Source organism: Canis lupus, chromosome 29, assembly GCF_003254725.2.
Source record: "Canis lupus dingo isolate Sandy chromosome 29, ASM325472v2, whole genome shotgun sequence".
NCBI lineage: Eukaryota > Metazoa > Chordata > Mammalia > Carnivora > Canidae > Canis > Canis lupus.
This window is the reverse complement of record NC_064271.1, coordinates 32,164,758-32,183,358: the sequence shown is the minus strand read 5'-3', so window position 1 is coordinate 32,183,358 and position 18,601 is coordinate 32,164,758. Positions and strand designations below refer to the sequence as shown.

At 41.0% G+C, this 18,601-nt stretch overlaps 2 protein-coding genes and 1 long non-coding RNA gene across 3 annotated transcripts in view; 1 reads left to right on the top strand and 2 right to left on the bottom strand.

The window, feature by feature from the left end:
- Positions 1-6,914: 6,914 nt before the first annotated feature.
- Positions 6,915-17,586, bottom strand: CA3 (carbonic anhydrase 3). The gene is made up of 7 exons (XM_025433613.3): positions 17,415-17,586; positions 16,410-16,607; positions 14,127-14,245; positions 12,059-12,151; positions 10,964-11,026; positions 9,846-10,001; positions 6,915-7,977 (listed from the first exon to the last, which is right to left on the bottom strand). Exons 1-7 carry the CDS (start codon positions 17,446-17,448, stop codon positions 7,858-7,860), a joined length of 783 nt encoding a protein of 260 aa, XP_025289398.1. The 5' UTR covers positions 17,449-17,586; the 3' UTR covers positions 6,915-7,857.
- Positions 10,694-14,439, top strand: LOC118352779 (uncharacterized). Its single transcript, XR_004810499.2, has 2 exons — positions 10,694-12,709; positions 14,081-14,439. It is a non-coding gene; the product is annotated as an uncharacterized LOC118352779 (long non-coding RNA).
- The window catches only part of LOC112650741 (uncharacterized), a 22,089-nt gene continuing 21,041 nt past the window's right edge, over positions 17,554-18,601 (bottom strand). Inside the window, exons 2-3 of the mRNA XM_025433608.2 lie at positions 18,145-18,341; positions 17,554-18,034 (exon numbers count right to left, since the gene is read on the bottom strand). Of these exons, the coding sequence (XP_025289393.1) occupies positions 17,554-18,034; positions 18,145-18,341 (678 nt within the window). The remainder of the gene's footprint in view (positions 18,035-18,144; positions 18,342-18,601) is intronic.

The window sequence follows — 18,601 nt, the reverse complement described above, 5'->3', positions numbered from 1 at the left end:
TAGAAAAGAATAAAATCCCATCCCTGTACCTTAAGGTCATTGCTTATTCACTTTGCTTCAGCATATTCCCACTGACGGCTTTCCTACCAAAATTGTGAGAGCTTGATTTGGTTAGTGGTAGCTTCATCACATGACGGAACTTCTCTTTGGCTTATAAATCACCACGCTGTACGTGGAAAGTTTTTACTTCCTTTTAGAAACAAGAGCAATCAAATATTTTCCATGCAAAGGGAATTGTAAGCATTGCAAGTAAGTTTTTCCTCCTGACCAAGGGCAAGCATCAGGATTCAGCAATGTCATAAACTAGAGGCAAAACACACTTTCCCTCCCCAAATTATCCCCTTCTACCTCTACCCTCAGCTAATCCCTACTTGGTGAGACAGTGAGAAAAACAGTGGCCCCGCTCCGTGTGGAACCATGGAATAGAAGAAAGTTGCCAGCTGGCCAGAGACTGTGGAACCTGATCTTGTCAGAGGAAGGTTCCAAACCAGCTGTCTCCATGGTGCAATGCATATACCCTGGGGGTGCACATGACAGGCCACTCCAGGACAGGAAGAAAATGTGAGACTACTATGCATAGTTATTTTTTCACTCTCTAAAAATCTTTACTTTGCTTATATTTTATAATATATATAATAGTACAACACTGTGTGTGTATTATTTATTTTTAGAAATGCTATATTGGGGGTTCGTGCCCTAAAACTGTGCCCTAATGGCCTGAACCATCCAAAAGCAGTATGGAGTCCGTTGCTGGCCTAGAGGCCCAGGTGACCTAGAGCCTTGTTTTGTGGGTTGCCTGTACTCTAGGTTCTGCTATCTGTTCTTTCTTTCGAATGGCATTGATATCACTACTGAACATATATTTCGTGCCCAGTGTGCTGGGTACCATGGTCACGCCTGATAAGCCCTTCCCTTCCGTGGTCACAGCCATGTTTAGTACAATTTCTTTTCAGCAATGTTTAGACATTGCCTTTTTCTTTTTCTTTTTTTTTTTTCTTCTCCTTGATGGCTTCTCGGTAGTTCCTTGATTTACTTTACTTTCTTTCTTACTGGGTACACTTTTGAAAAGCATGAAACATGAAATCCTTTCAAAAAGGTTTTTTTTAGTCGCTTGCATATACTTTTAAAATTGTGTTTCAGATACTGTATGGTTTTGCCCAGCTAAAAGCACTGCCCTGTTAGCAAGTTGCAAACTTTGTTCTTTGCTCGTTGTGGTTATATCATAATTCCTCTGAAACTCCTCTACCCCTCTGAGGGCCTAATCAATGTTTCATACCAATTAAGCTGCTAAGGCAAAGGGCTTAGTACACTTGGCAATCTTGACAACAGGCCCTGTTCTAGAGAAACCAAATTAAAAGGAGGAAATGAGAACTTCTCTGATGAAAACATTCCTTTAAATAAAAAAAATATTTGTAATAGGCAGCCAGAAATTTACATACCAAATTATGAGTTTGAACCACAATATACCACCCACCCCCAACCACAACCAACAACTAAAATGGAACCTGAGTCTGATTTCTGGTAAATTCACCATCTGAGTAAATGTTTTTCTCAAAGAATTCTCAACTATACTATAAGGTAAGCTCTGGGAAATAATTACAAGAATACATATGTCTGTGTTGTGTGCATAGGACAGGAAATCTACCTGAGTTGACCATCTATTGATAAGGGTGGGCGGAATGTATCTGTTGAAGATGTTTATTGAATTTTCAAAAGTATCACACTTTGCTTACCTCTGGCCATGCCACAAGGATCTGAGTTAGGGAGAGTTATCTTTATTATGTATGTACTACTGCTATGAGCATCTTCACACAAAGCTGAATGAAACGGAAAACCAAAGTGACTAGTGAGAAAATTAAGGCAAACTCATAAAAGTTCAAGCAGCACTAGTGTGAATCATGCCAGTTAGTATCAGCAGAGTCCAATGCCACAGGCTCCTTGCCAACGTACCTCTTCAGTTTGCGCAGTAGAAGCCCAAGTGCTTAACGAGATAAATATTCGGGTAGATGATCTTCTTTTATATCTCTTAAAACATGTCTCTTCTACATTAAGTTCGTTTTTAATATTTAAATTTGCAAATGATGAGTTTTGAATATATGTGATGTGAAACTGCTTCTCTTCTTCCATCGTCACTCTTTTTATAGAGAAGCCAGGACTTCAACAAAGAAACTCCTGCGTTCCTCCAGGAACTCTTGGAGATGCCAGTCTCTGACATTCCCAGGATGATGGCATAGGTCCCTTCAACTCATGGTCTTAAACGGACATTCAATATTTTAAGATTCTTATTGCCCCATCCATCCTTCCATCCATCCATCCTTCCATCCATCCATCCATCCATCCATCCATCCATTCATTCATCCATCCATCCATCCATCCATCTGTCCATTCCTCCCTCCCATCAACAAATACTTTTTGAGCACTGACTAGATTCCAGATACTGTGTTAGTTCTGGGGCCTCAGTAGTATAACAAGACAGATGAATTTCTTATCCTCCTAAAACCTCCGCATCCCTATTGCTCATCACACACATACATTACATTATATATATGCATGTACGCATGCACAATGTTTCACATCAGCCTACATTACAGAGAGAATGTAGAAATATTCTTGTTACTCCTAAGATTGGCTCCTGGTGCAAGAACCAGACCCCCACATGTTCACTGAGCAGCAGGCTCCTTATTGCTGACTTTCTGCTGGCCCCTTTTCCCCCTCAGTTCTCAGTTCTTCCCCCTGGCTGGGCCTCGATCTATGCCTACGCTGCTTGGCTTGTATCATCACCTTACGCTTGCCAGGGAAGGGGTCTCTTTGGGGTCTCCAGGGAATGCCTTAGGTCCTCCATTAAAGCAAGCACACAGAGGAGCAGAAGTGTGAATTTTATTAGCCAAAGTTGCATAGTATTTTCAAACACTTCCACTTGTAATATACTTCCATGGGAGTCAAGCGTCCCTGGGGGAATGACTTCTCTTGAACAAATGTGTTTAGAACCATCCAAATTTCATATGAGTTGAGTGAGTATGATAGAAATGTTTGGACATGTTGAAACAGAGAGTATGTGCATTTAATGACCAAAATGTTTTCCCTGAGTTTCCAGCCTTCTCTACCTGGAAATAATTTGAATACAAGGGAGAATCTGATTCTCTGTTTACTGCACAGAGTTGATTCTCACCTGGCTAAAATTAGCTTTTAAATCACTGGGTTTTATGCCTCTGCAGTGCACTTGGTCCCCTGTGACTGCACAGTTAGACTCGCTCTTACTCCTGCTGATTACCTGTGATTATCTAGCTGGTCAAGTTGTCAGGTGGCTGCCATTAAACACCTTCAAATCTAAAGTAGTTCATCAGCTCTCAAGTCATCCATTCCCTTGATCCTAGATTTTATGCCTACACTGTTTTATTTCCTTTTATAATTGGAGTTGAGTCACCCCCAAATGGATAAACTCTCCTCCCAGGTTCACTTAACGCACCTCATTTAGGATCCTGATTTTATGACATGCCCAGACAAGACCCAAATTAATGTCATGGCAGGAGACTTTCTGTATTTACAATTAAGATAGATTTTCCACTTCATGCAGCACTCCAAGCGACTCTATCCTGCCATTTCAAAGTCAGTAAAGCAGAATGAATGCCTTAGTTTTCCCACCTCTCCTCTTTGGTTTATTTTCTGGTGTTTTGCCAATCATACACTTCCTCAGGTAAGGAACAGAGCTCTTGGAACAGAACCTTCCTCAGAAAAAATTCTCTGTCATCCTCCCAATCACTCCTTTGAGCATCATGCTGGTTTCTAATGTGGCCACATCTTGATTTTCTGCTACATGGGATGGGATGGGGCAAGAGTTATTGTCATTGTCAATGCCAAGCAGAGAGGAAATCCATTAGGGGAGCCCTTTACTGTAACTCCTTTACCATCATCTGAATTAAGATGTGGACTCATGCTGTTACTAATCGATACATGAAGAAAAAACATGATTTTAGATGCCGAATAAGCCATTAGAGTTTTTCCTGGTTAAAGTAAAATTAAGTTTCCAAAGAGAATTAACCCCTATTGAGAGTTTTACTATATGCTACAATAAATATTCTAAGGAGTTATATGCACCAACTCATTTAATTCTTAAAAACAAACAAAAAACCCTCTGAGCAAGTACCATGATTATTTCCTACTCACAGATGAGGAGACTGAGGCCAGAGAAATGAACTTGCTCGAAAGCACATATCCAGCAAGTGTTGTGTGACTTGCACCCAGGCCTCCGGAAGACTGAACAGGGCTAAAAAATGTTTGCTTCTCATTTATTTTGGTTTGGGTTCAACAACTACCAAACTTGAATCTCTAAGGGCTCACTTTTGGCTATTAAAATCCTCAAAAATAAGAAACCCTCGCCATCTTTTCGATAGATATTAATGGTTAATATATTAAACATTTGAGAAAAGGAAAAGGAATTTTCTGGATTAAAAAAAAAAAAAAAACAAGCAAACAAAACCCCTTATTGCTCTGCAACAGCCTGCCTTTTCATTTCAAAGTCATTTTTGTAATTATTTTGCTGCCATCTAGTGACCCAAGTGAAAATTAAATACATACAGGATTTTTGCCTTTTCATTTTCATTTTAAATTTGTTAAGTGCTAGCTTAGGGATAGTTTTTAAAAATCATTAAATTTTCCTATATTAAATCTGAAAAATTTTTATAATTTTCATTTTTAAGGATTATTTGAGAGAGAATGCGTGCGTGAGCGGGGAGGTGGGAGAGCGGGGTTGGGAAGAGGGCGAGAGAATCCCAAGCGGACTCTGTGCTCAGCGAGAGCCCAGCAAGAGACTCAACACCAGATTTGATCCCATGATCCTGAGATCACGACTTGAGCCGTAACCAAGTGTCCCATGCTTAATCAACTGAACCACACAGGCACCTGTTTTCTTTCTTTTTTTTTTTTTACCTCTTCTCACTTGTTCTTCTCAACTAAAATAATATTTTTGCTCATGTCCAGAATTCCTCTTTAGTATCAAATATGAAGACATTCAAAAAGAAAATAAAATCTAATTTATTTATGTGGTCTCTGATGTGGTTTGGGATTCTATTTGCTTTATAACAATTTTATTTGTGCCAATTTTTTACATGTATCCAAGAGAGTTTATAGCTGATCAATTTCATCCATGTTTATTTAATTACCCAAATGAGTAAAATTAGACATTGAAATCTGAAGTTTTACATATCCTATGTAGAATGCTTCCCAATGGGAATCCAATGGGAATCCAATTCAAATATTGGATTCATCTACGTAAATATTCACTGATTGCACATAAAAAGTTTTGGATCAGTGGTCAAAAATATTTACCTTCTCATAAGTATATTGTCCGCCCATTAAAGGAGTAAGATTATATTTGCATACCCTATATTCAGTAAATTCTTATTGATTATGTGCCATTCATAGACCCTTAAGGATACGGTTATCTGAATATTCTGACACACTTAATTCAAATTAGTTTCTGTTCTATGTTGACGTTTAAAAATATCTACAGTGACTACATCCTAAAGAACAAAAGTTGGCAGATGCTGAAACATGTTCAGCACACCTCCTAGCCACGTCCCCTCTACAGGTTGTGTATGCCACAATTTTGGGGGATCTTATGCGTGATCGTGAAGATGATCCCTCCATTGCAAAGGACATAAGTGTGGTTTCAATATCCCAATGAACATGTATAATAACTCAGCATTTTGAGTGCAGGGAGAAATTTGAAGTTTTAAGTTGGGTGATAATTGTGAGCATTGGCACTGACTCAGACTGGAAGGAAAAATATGTTCCAACAGGAAAGCTGTCACCTGAAGCTAAAGAGAACATTTTCCCAAGGAGGTCTAAAGTAAATAAGATGAGCAAAAACAAGCATTAGTCTTCATCGTGTAGAGTAACTGGTTATTCAAGAAGATGAGTATTTGCCCTGGGGTTATCTATGTTCATCACATCATTTATTCACCAAATATTTTTGAATGCTTCTAAAGTGCCAGGCACACTACTAGGCAATAAGGGGAATAACAATTTATAAGACTCACATCTGCACACTCATGGAACTCATGGTCGAGGGAGATAGCCTCTCTTGATTGGACGTTTTCCCTTAAAACAGTTCTAGCCTTGTTTAGCTATGTACTTGAACAAGGACCACTGTAGCTGGTTTTAAGTTCTACGTTCCTCTCCCACACTGAGTGTATCTTGGGTGCGTTTTTACAGTGCTTTCAGCATTACTAAGTATCCTGAGAGAATCAGCTGGTATATTACCACTAATTGATGAAAGCTCCACACCTCCTAATTTCAAGGGATTTAATTAACACATCCAGTTCGCACTGACCAACCTGGTTTTACTTCACCCAAGTGGTAATCTATTAAATAACTTTAGTCTCTAGGGCTTTGTCACATGAATTGACTTCCAGCATCACAGGACTCTCCTGACCCAATACCATTTTCATTCGTTAGGGTGATGAAATTATTGCTGTCATTTTCTAACATAAGTTAACATACTAGCCAGTGATGTGATAAAAGACATATTAAAGGCATTAACTGCAAAGTTAGACTTTATGTCTAAACATATTAAATGTTTTGAAGGTCTCAATGTATGGACTTTTATAGTATCAGACTAGTGCCATCCCAATGCACATTTTAAAAAATAGAAGCATAAAAGCTACAGTCTGACTTGATTCCATGCCCCTAAGTAGCAACCATGGTACTGGGATGGACCCCAGAATCCTAAATCAGCCTTAAGGCTTCTGGAAAGCAGTCCATACTCTCGAATATACGGCCACACATCCCTCTTCTCAAGTCTGCTATTTTCCCCAAGGACCTTCACTGATTCTTAGCCACCCTGTGAGGAATGTAACATCCAATTAAAAGCGGAACCTGTGTGTTATCATCACTCTTCAGTTATAAACATAGACTTATAAACTCTGCCATTTTTAGTTTTATTCCATTACTGCCATTTAGGACCTTTTTCTTCACTAAAAAAACACAAGAAAATTTTTTTCATTCATGTCTTTATTAGTTTTGATGATCAGTACAACTGCTTTTACTTCAAGTGCAGCCATTCACGCCTTCGTGTTCTAGGAATTATTATTCCACCCTCAAATTAGAAAGATATCAGAGGCAATTTTTATCTTAATACGCATGCAAAAGAGAAAAGTAGTAAAATTAAAAATAAATGGCCCTCCTTCAGGTAAAGAAAAATGTTACGATAAAGTCAACCATCTTTATGAAGAAGAAATTCAAATATTGGATCAAATTTTTTAAACAATTGGATGAATGTGTTTTCCTTTTGTTGACAAACAAAACCAGGTAATCTTTACAGTAGCTAAAATTGTAATAAGTAATGGATCCCTTGGTTTTATTTAAGGATTAAAATGCATCTTTTCATTGCTCCGTGTATATAGACATTTAAGTGCCTTATATTTAATTCAGATTCCTTCCTTCGCTCTGCAATCTTTATACACATCTGCTTCTATATATAGAATTACTCATTATATCTTTAAGATGGACAACTCAAAATATAGAAAGAATAAAACTGAAGTTCTGTGAAATTTAAGATGACAGAAAAAAATGGTGCCCAATACCCATTTTTCTAAAACTTTCCTCTTTCACCTGTTTCTTCTTTGAAACCTTACTAACAATGCTACTTTTATAGGAAAGACGATTATTACAAAGGCCAAATGCTTTCGTATTATCTTGTCAAACGTAACTTTGGTTTCTCAATGATTGCACTCTTGCATACATTGTTCAGTGTGGAAAACTGAAGCATACTTGGAGTAAGGAGCACCAAAAGGAGACAAGGAACCAAGCTCTCCAATGGCAAGTTTCCTTTCCTGAAGAGGGCAAGCTCCTGCAGCCTCATTTGAAGGAGGCTTTCACCACCCTGCCCTTGATAGGCTGGGGAGGGCGCCAGTTCCCCACCAGGGGCACTGGGGGTTCATTCTCAGCACTGGAGAAGAGGCTCCGCAGCTTTGCCATCTGCAAGGGACAAGGGAAAGCTGTCAGCATGACGTTCAGAGCAAGTGGACATAGGCTACATGTGACAGAAACTTCTGACTTTTACTTTTTAAAAAAATTTTTTTAAAGATTTTATTTGTTTATTTGACAGAGAGAAAGAGAAAGAGAGCACAAGCAGAGGTCGTGGCAGGCAGATGGAGAGGGAGAAGCAGGCTCTCCCAGAGCTGAGAGCCTGAAGTGGGCTCCATCCCAGGACCCCAGGATCATGACCTGAGCCAAAAGCATACGCTTAACCAATGGAGCCACCAGGTGCCCCAAATTTCCGCTTTTAAAACAAGACCAGCAAACCACAAAACCCGTTGGTCCAGAATTATCTGGTTAGCAGTTCCTGCATAATATAAACCTTTTCTTTATTTGTAAAATACATTTTTCTTCATTTTATATAGGATCCTCATGCCCTCTGGTCAAAGTGTTTGCTCCTGAGTTCTGAAGCAATTATTTTAATTTGGTGGGTCCGTATGAAGCATATACTTTATGTAGGAGGGCAATATCAGTGCAAATAATAAGCTTAATTGGCCTTCATTGTAGAAGTTTATGGAGTCTCTTTTTAACAAGAGAAAGAAATTAGTCATGCTGTACTTAAAATTTTAAGAACATTTTTGAAGATTTTTTTTTCTTAAGGGAGAAGAATTTAGGAAGTTATCATCAGTACTGTATCTCTACATGAAAATGTTTTTAGCTTTCTTCTTAAGAAAACTTCGTTCCTCTTTCAAAATACGTATATGAGTGAACCTATTAAATCTGATATTTTGGATATATGTTGCTAATTGATTTTAAGTTAAAAAAGAAAGAAGGAAGGAAGGAAGGAGAAAGAAGAAAGAAAGAAAGAAAGAAAGAAAGAAAGAAAGAAAGAAAGAAAGAAAGAAAGAAGAAAGAAAGAAAGAAAGAAAGAAAGAAAGAAAGAAAGAAAGAAAGAAAGAAAAAAAGAAAGAAAAGAAAGAAAGAAAAAGAGAAAGAGAAAACACTTCTAACTTCATGAAAAAAATCTGATCTTTTGATAAAAATGATCATATGTACTTGAGCCTGTGACTGGCAGCAATAGGAATACTCCTGTCTTAAGTAAGGGAGACATACTGGTAAACTGACTTTAAAAATAGATATACATGATCTATGGTGTGGATTTCCGAGTTGTCCACTTGCTTTAATCAGTTCTTCTCCATATCCCTGCTCACATATTTTTTCCCAGTTTTTCCTTGAAAGTCTCTTTGACAAGTGTTGCAAGGACATTCTTTAGATGAACACTAAGAAGAAAGGCCTGAGCAACGAGGTTAAGAGGTATTGGAAACAGACAGACACTGGAATCTCAGCTCCTCAGCTCAGCTGTGTGATCATGAGCAAACTTAACCTATCTGAACTTAACCTATCTAAACCATGACTTAGGTATCTGTAAAAACTGGAAAGAAAAAAAAAAAAAAAACTAGAAAAAAATCGTATACAGCTCACAGGGTTGTTAAATCCCTTCCATTAGTATCCTCGTCCCCAGGGCCTGTATTTATAATCTCCTACCAGTGCTTAGCATTTGGAGGGAGTTCCAAATTAACAAAGGCTAATTCATTTTAATGATCTAAACCCTTCTGTGTTTCTAGAGCATAAACTCAGTCACTGTTGAGGATGACAACCACCTTCAATGATCTGTGTTTATCCTGGTACTTTTGGAAGCCAGGTTTTAGAAAGTTGAGCAAACTGACCCTAATCAACTGGAGCAAACTCTGCAATGTCTAGTCATGGAGCTGTTCCGAAAGCATCTTCCATCTAGCATCTCTACCATACAGCCCCTCAGCGATGCAAGTTCGCCTGTACTCCAGGCTTTTGCCTGGGGCTGTGCTTACCTGGTCGGAGCTCACGGTCATGGGCTCCTTCAGCAGGATCCACACGATGCACTCCTCGCAGGGCGGTGTGGTGAAGGAGCCGTGGTAGGTCCAGTAGTCCCGGCAGGCAGGGAACAGGCAGGATGGGTCAAATTTTGTGAAGGGCGCCTCCTTGCCCTGGTAGAGAGCAGGGCACGGTGAACAGGTGCACCCATACTGCCCACCCCCAAGGGGCTCACCACTTTGTGAGGATGGATTTCAAGTGCAATAGACAAAAATGGAAATTTTTTTTTTTAATTTAAGTAGCCCCCACACTCAGCATGGAGCCCAAGTCGGGTCTTGCACTCAGGACCCTGAGATCAAGACCTGAGCTGAGGTCAAGAGTGGGACCTTAACCGACGGGTCACCCAGGCACCCCAAGAAAAACAGAATTCAAGCAAAGTTCATGCCTTTCAGAACTAAAAGTCAAAGGGGGGAAGCCAGTTTATCTTATGACTTTGGCACAATCATTGTAACATTTTATTCCCTATTAACTGTCAGTAGAACTGTAATTGCTCACTTCTCAAGAAAAAGAGAACTCACATCTCACTGGAACAGAAATATTTCACATAAGTTAATGCTTAGGTTCTCAATGATAAAAAAAAAAAAACCAGGCTTGCTTGAATATTATATTCGGAATACTTTTTCTGGTGGTAAAAATAGCATTTGATTAGAACAGTTCCAAAGGCATTTAAAAGGAGTGTGTTAATTAGAAGAGTCTACTGTTAAGATTTAAAATATAAAGATGTCACCCAGGAGAGAGAGGGCAAGAGCAGGACCCAAATATTTAGTACTTCTGCACATGTGTGCATGCGTGTGTGTGTGTTGGGGAGCAGAGGATGACCATTCAACTTCTCTTACAACCACATCATGAAGAAGGTCATTATCTGACAGAGAATTTAATAAGCTGACATATGTGAAATTGCACTAAAAAATCATAAACCACACAAATAGAACAGTATTTGTTTGTATACATTTGCTTAGCATATTCATCAAACTTTGTAACCCTTTAGGTGGAACAAATACACTTGAAAAAGTAAAAATAAAAAAACGGACATACCCTGCTTTATGTTCTAGGAGGGAACATGATTTATTTTTACCTTTGTCTTAACTTTGTCCAATGCATCAAGGAACAGCTGGAACTCGCCCTTCTCACGTCCTATCTGTAAGTAAATCAAAAGCCAATAATTATATTTTTCCCTTCTCCGTAATTGATGATTGTCTTGGAAACTGACTTTGATCCATCCATCTGCAACTAGTGTTTATAAATCTGCAAGAATATCTTGTACAAAGCAAAAACAGAAGTTTATTTCTCCCCTAAGATCTTAGGGTATATATTTTCTGAACTAAATTTAGACTCCAGGCCTCTGAAGCACAAAACCACAAAATTACATGTTGATTTATTTCTATGTCCTTGACCTTCCCTGCAGTCATTCTACTTTTTTTTTTTTATATAGAATTAAAGCTAGGATGGATTCAATGTATGTAAAACTAAATTTATTTTCTTCCAGTACAGACCCTCTCCATTTCCTGTTCCATTGCATTCAATCACTGAAAATGACCCAATGAGTTCAGGACATAAAACAAATTAGGTCATTCAAAAAGAAAGAAGCTAGATTTTCACCTCTGGCTTAAAATCTAGATTATGTTACCGCTAAATTCATGTGTTAATGACACTAAGTCCACTTTAAACTAAAGTTGGCCCAACAACACACACATTCCATGTGCTATCTTAGCCTGGGATCATGTGAGTGGTAGCCACCCTAAGCTGAGGGGATGTCCAGCCAGGAACTTGGCATCACAGTGGTTCCCAACATGGGCTTTTCTGGTTTCCAGTGCAATCGAAATAGAGTAGCGGGAAGGGATAATGAAACAATGCTGCTTTTGCCCTCCCCAGCCCTAAAATAAGCTCCTTCCAAGGCTCTGTCTCCGTTGCCCCTACACACACTCACACACTCATTCTTGAGAGAATTTAGAAGAGTTAGGGGCACTGACATATGGCAAAAGGTACACTTAGAAGGAAGGGCTAAATATTTTGAGCTGACTTTACCAGACATATCTTGATTAGTTGAATGAGTAATGACATTCATTCCTCTCTCCCCTTTCAATAAAAAGAAGGAATGAAACTCATGCTATCCTAACCACGGATAAGGAACAAAGTTTTGACAGAGAAACGTGGTCAATTTTTACCTTACCTTCAGAAAAATACCAACCACAGCTATCCCGTCAGGTTGCTTGAGAGCTTCTCCATAAGTGTTATACTTTGGATTCCAGTGAACCAAATGAAGCTGAAACCACAGAATACAGGTTATGAGGTAAATTTCTCGAGTAAGAAAATGAGTATAAAATCATTCACAATAAACCTGATAATTTTACAAATCTAAAGTTGCCGAGCGCTCTCCTGGGAAGTTGATAGAATTCTAAATATTAACAGGCACTATTTTGGTGACATTTTTAATGGTTCAACTGAAAAGTGTATGAGACTATTACAAGTAGATCTAGAACTTTGTAATAAGCGGTGAGGCAACACCGAACTTTTGTTAAACTAATTCAAAATGTAGTTTCGTACAACATTACTCCTTTTTCTAACAAATCAAACCGTGAAACGCAGAGTGATAAGCAAGAAGCAGATAACATCTTAAAGTTACAATTTAATTGGGAAATGGGGAGAACAAACAATAGTAAAATTCTTGGGCATTTTCATATTTTCCTCCTTTTAGCAGCCAGTGGTTACTGGTGGTAACCTAACCTTAATGTAGAACACAGATACCAGCTTTTGTTTTTTTTTTTTTTTTTTAGGTACCAGCTTAATTAGTCAAACTTCTCACATCGAGTTACACAGAATGGTAAGAGAATACAATAGTTCATAGCAGTCAAGAATATTGTATTCAAGACCAAAAGTGTTGAGATAATCCCATGTGAAAGGCCAAAGCACAAGCCATGCCCACAGTTGTAAGGAATACACCAAACGTTCCCCAATTTCAGGGGGAAGTGATCCAGAGGGCGCTGTCAATCGTTTATTTATTCTGTCACTGGCTTTCTAGATGAGCTGTAGAAAAATGGAATGATCCTAGTGAAATACTTCGGGTCTCCTGGAGTTTCATTTAAGCTACCTCAGCATGCTGCCTGAGGGAGTGAACACAAGTGTCTCCGAGGTCCCTGTCCCAGCCCCTATGTTGGCCGGAGCCTAGGACCAGAAAAGAGTGTGGCAGTAAAAAACTGGAATGATCCTCACCTCTTGGGCATTTGTCACCCTTCACAGGCTTAGCTTTAGAAAAACAATATGCGCTAGGCTTGTCTTCTGTCCCTGTAATTTGCTGCCTTCATCTCAGCTACAAATCATGCTTTTCTTTACTGGGTAACGGAGACAGTAGTATTTGCTCATATTAAATTGTAAGTGTATCTATATTTACCTATTCACTTGTGTGTGTGTGTAAATATATACATATACACAATCATACACACTTATGTATGCACACCCTTCATTAGGAGACTAGAACAAGAGCATTAGCCAGAGCTTCTAAATGCTATTTTTAGAGTACTACGTTCTTATAAAAGAAGCAGCCAAAGGCACTGGACAAGATGATAAATTCTGGGGACCCTTGGGTGGATCGGTCAGTTAGGCAGCCGGCTCTTGGTTTAGGCTTAGGTCATGCTCTCAGGGTCTTGGGACGGGGCCTCATGTAGGGCTCTCTGCTCAACGGGGAGTCTGCTTCAGATTCTCTCCCTCTGCCCCTCCCCGCTCTCTCGTGATCTTGCTCTCTCTAAAATAAATAAACCGTAGAAAAATAAAAAGGTGATAGATTCTGAAGCCCACCTACATAAGGTAGAGCACCAGGTTTAGCACCCAGCTCTGTGACTTTGTCATGTAACTTTTCTGTGACTCAGTTTCCTCATCTGTAACCCATCTCATTGAGTTGCTGAGAGGATCAAATGAGTTAATATTTGGAAGCACTTAATAAGTACTAGCTATCCTTATCTTTTCTGTTCTGTTCAGGACCTTGGTCTTTTTTTTTTTTTAATTATGAAACTACCATCCAATTTCTTTTTTTTTTTCTTAATATAACCTTGACAAATTTCATGCATGATACTCACTCACCTCCACTCTTTCAATCGTCTAGCCTAGAATATGCTTAAACTACTACAGCACTTTTCACAACCTCAGGCTTGAAGGAAGGGCAGTGGATGTGACTTTTTTGTTATTTTTCACTTTTCAGTTTTCACTCTGGGAGGCCCAGAGTGGGTCACGGCCATTCCTCCTACCTCTGCTGCATACTTGACTCCATCCACGGTGTGCTCAGAGCCGTGATCATCAGAGGCGCCCCAGTGAAGATGAAACTGGCGAAGCCGGTAGGGTCCCGTGAGAGGACCACCCCTCAGCACTGTGAGTCAGAGAAGCTAGGTCAACGGTGAATTCATGCTTCTTTTAGAGTCCTACTTTAAACAAGTGCTCTTATAGCCAAAGTTTGAAGGGCAAAAGTGGTCAATCTGCTGGGTAGATGATACTGTTCTCAAGCACACTGGTCTCTTTCTCACGAAGTCTTGGGCTATATCAAAATAAATGATTTCTCTTTTCTGTCTTGTTTCGTTTGCTTGTTTTATTATGTTTAAAATGTCAATATAACATCTATGATGATAAAATTAAAACAAAAGATGGGCAATAAGGATGTGGACAGTCAACAAATGAGTCGGTTGTGTGGTGCGGTGAGAAGAACATGACAGTTGAGAGCCAGACAGATGGAGGTTCAAATCCTAGCTAATTGTGTGATCTCAGGCAAGTTGCTAAACTTCTCTGAACCTGTTTTTGCTTCTCTATGAAGGTGATAATAATATCAACCTTTCAGAGCTGCCGTGAGGATTAAATGAGATTAAGGACTTTAAAGTGTTCATCATGTTGCCCAATACACGAATCCCTGAGCAAATGTGAATTCCTTCCCCATGTCTTGCCTCCAACTCCACTCATCTTTAAGACTACAAGCAAAAGCTGTCGTCCACCTCGAACTTAGACTGTGTCTATTCAAATGAGGTAAAATGACAAATTCAGAAATTTCTCAGAGAATCGATCAATGTGGATAACTAAACTAGATAATTCTTGGCAGCATTAATTTCTTTAGTTTGTTGTCCAAATACTTCAACCCATCACATTAGTTTGATCTCACTTCATTCACCTGGAGAATGATTTAGAGGTCCAAATATTTTCTGCAAGACATTGGAAATTATGCAAAAATCCTAAAATCAAGATTTAGGAACATAAACTAGATCAAAATATAATTCAGAGAGTAACTATTCCAGAAAGGATTGACCAACTATTGGCTGAAAGGGCACTGAAAGCCACATACCATAAATCTAAAACAATAGAGCTAGACTTGTATGAGCTTGGTCATGTAGAAATAAGTGGTTTGATTCACGGCATTTTTCCAGTCCAAGCACTAGAACAGTTATTTTCTGGACATATGAGTCCAACTTAGGATAATTCATATGGAATTGTCCATATTTTGCAAGCAAAAACAGTATTTTCATGTGGTTCAACATAATAGGTACTATTTATTTTGTTGCTTATCCTTCAGAATGGAACTTGATTTAAAAGGACAAAAGGGAAAAAAGTAACAGTAACATGAAATTTTATTGTTTAAGAAAATATAAATTTCTATGATACTCATTACTGGGAGCCTCCTAATAAGTAGAGATTATGACACTCTTGCCCCTTACTATAACATCCTTGGGAATATTCATTTATATATATATATATCAATAAGGATAATTTTAACTTTTTTACAAATGTGGTTGTAAGAAAATGTATTCTTGTACATCAAGCACCAAAATATTAAAGATAGATTCTTTCTTACCTCATTTACAGTGAAATGAAGGATTTCTAAGTAGCCTGCTTTTATTTCACTGGTTTGCTTAATAATGTAGTAAAATAAAGAGTCTTTTAAAATGTGATTTTTCATTTTCGTGCAACACAAATCACTACTCACGAAATTGTCAGATACTTCAAAACCACTTGCCAAAAGGATTAATCAAATGAACCCCACTGAAGCATTGAAGGCAATCTTCCTGACTCATGCAATGACCTCATTCTCTCCCTTGGATTGGCCCCTACCCACAGATCAGGGAGAGAAAGTGCCTACTTTGGGTTTTTTCCATGTTCCTTGCTTTGTAGAAAGGACTCTCTACCACATGTGGGAATGGGAACCTTGCTCTCTAGACTGTGGTCAGAAACCTCAGGTGTAGGCCATCCAAAATGACATTCATTTGGACTCATCGCCTTCTTATCAAGCCACATTTCAAGAACTCATTGCCAACTTTTAGCTTGGTCATGGGCCCATTTTGCAGCAGCGAAGTTGACCAGGTTAGAGAGAGAGGCATTCCTATTCAACGCATGAACATAATTCTTCATGACTAGAGCCAAACAGAATGTCATCTCCATTTTCAGAGATGAAGGGACCCCTCTTCCCACTAATTCTGTTACTGTATCCTAAGTCTAATTTTGCCAATATGGACATTGGAAATGTCCGTGGGCCTTTACCTAAGCGTCATACTTACTTGACCGATCATAAGTATCATCAAACACAACCCTGCAGGTCTTCCCATTGTTCAAGATGGTCTTGCAAGAGCCAGGATCATAAGAGGCTGACCACGGCAGCAGAGAAGGGTCATGCCTGATGTCTTTAGTATGCAGTTCGATGGGCGACTGGTTGTCTCCCTTGGCAATGGGGTAAAGTTCATGCCAGTGGTCAGGACCTAGGAAATAAAGTTGAGGGGATTTATGTATTTGGCGGCACATTCCAAGTCGTCTTTCTAACTGACCAAATCAGCAAAATACATGGAGGCTAGTCTGTACTTATGAAAAGGTCTTGGATTTCAGCTTGGGCATGCCAATGCTCAGCATTTAAGACCTTTTCATAGTTTCCTTAATACTATACTTAGAAATATAAACCATCTCCCTGCTTGCTCAAGAGTAGAACCTCAAAGGCTTATTTTTGAAATGCGCTGCATCACCTGTTTTACCAATGCCATCTTCTGCCATAAAGCTGGAATAAAAAATACCCTCAAAGCTGTGGTATTCAAAGCTCACCCCTATTTCTTTTACCACCGGGTGAGCAGAAGCCAGCAGGCAGAGCAAGGATTCTGAAGCCACCACCAGGCTCAGAGAGGTTAAGTGCTTGCCTAGTAGCTCAGGAGGAGTAAGGAACAATCAGAACTGGACCTGGTGGTGGGGGTGGGGGGGGTAGGGGGGTGGGGGGGGTTCCTGACTTCTCAGTCAGAGGTAGTGTGACCCTGGGCACGGTACCCAGCCTCTCTCCGCACTTCTGTTGCTTCCAGTGGAAGTAACAAGGGCTCCAGGGAGAGCTAAATGAGATAAAGGTAAAAGGGTCAGCCGCTTAAGGCACTTGCTAGGTGCTCAGGCAACGTTGGTTTCCTTGGACTCTTCCCAAAGTTCCCCACGCACTCCCTGGGGTCGCGCACTTTCCGTGCAATGCCAGGGGATCCTCCGGCAGCATCCGGGACCAGGGCTGGGGCTGGGGGGCGGGGGGCGCCCCTACTCACCGTTGTGGCTGGCGTAGCCCCACTCCTTGGCCATGGTCGTGTCCGCGGGCCCTGGGCTCCCTCCTCTCCCGGGCTTCGCGCAGAGTCCCCGCGGAGCGCGCGCCTTTTATATAGGGCCCCCGCACCCGGCCCGGCCTTATTAGGTCAGCGGGGGTGGGGCAGGGGGGCTAAAGTGGATTGGGGTGGTATTTGGGAGGCGGGGTGGGGGAAGCCAATGAATTCCGAGAGCTGGACAGCTGTCGGGCAGGGAGGAGGGGGGCGGAAGGAGGGCCCCCCAGCCCAGCCCACCGCACCCCACCCCTCCCCGGGAACCTGGGCTCGCTGCTCTCCTAGTCTCCCGCCCCCCCCCAAGCCGGGCTGCTGTCCTAAGGGGGGCGCCGCCGACGTGCACAAGTGCGGGCGACTCTGGCCCCATCCTCCCTCCCTCCCTCCCTCCTTCCCTCTTCCAGGCCTTTCGGGGCTGTTCCTGCAGGAGACCCGGGCGGCAGCTCAGCTCTGCAGCCGGGCGGCGTTGCAGCCTCGCCTCGAGGTTTGCTTCCAGCGCAGGCTGCTTGCTTGTCTGCCCGCGGTCCCGGGCGCTCCGGGGACTGGATTCCGCGCCAGCGATCCGGTTACGGTAGCTGGAAAGAGCACGTCTGTTTGCCTGACCCGTGTCTGACTCCCTTGCAGGCAGCTTGTAAAATCTTAGGAGCAAGAGGATGGGGAGCAAGAGGCCGGGAGGGACAATAACGTTAGAGAGATGGACAGTGACGCCCTGTCCTTGGTACCGCGCCAGCAGCAGGTCCCGACCCAGCGGGTCCCTTGGGTCTGCGGGCCGCGGGGCCCCGGGAGCGGGGTGCACCCCAGGGTACCCTGGAGCAGCAGCCCGGGTCTGATCTGGCCCTCGCGGTGGGGGCTGCACCTCTGCTCACCAAAAGTCAGGACATTCTAGAGGGTTGGGAGGCCACACACATAAAGCAGGGCCTCCTCCTCCAAGACCTAATGAAAGATCAGAAGAAAGGGAAGAGGAAAGGCTTCCAGAATTGCTTTTTTTTTTTTTATTCCTCTTCCCTTTCCAAGTTGTTTTATAAAATGATGACCCATGCGAAAGGAGAATGGAACTGGCACACATACCCAATGCACACATGACAGAGAGAAATTCTTAAACGTCTGTGTATGGTTTACATTGAAGAAGTCAGTGTGGCGGA

Bases quoted from the DNA above. Each gene is read 5' to 3' on its own strand.
- CA3 (XM_025433613.3), bottom strand. From the start codon at position 17,448: ATGGCCAAGGAGTGGGGCTACGCCAGCCACAACG. The intron at 12,152-14,126 runs GTAGGAGGAATG...CTGTGGTTTCAG, and splicing joins GAGTCAAGTATGCAGCAGAG to CTTCATTTGGTTCACTGGAA. The intron at 10,002-10,963 runs GTAAAAATAAAT...GCTCTCTACCAG, and splicing joins TGGACAAAGTTAAGACAAAG to GGCAAGGAGGCGCCCTTCAC.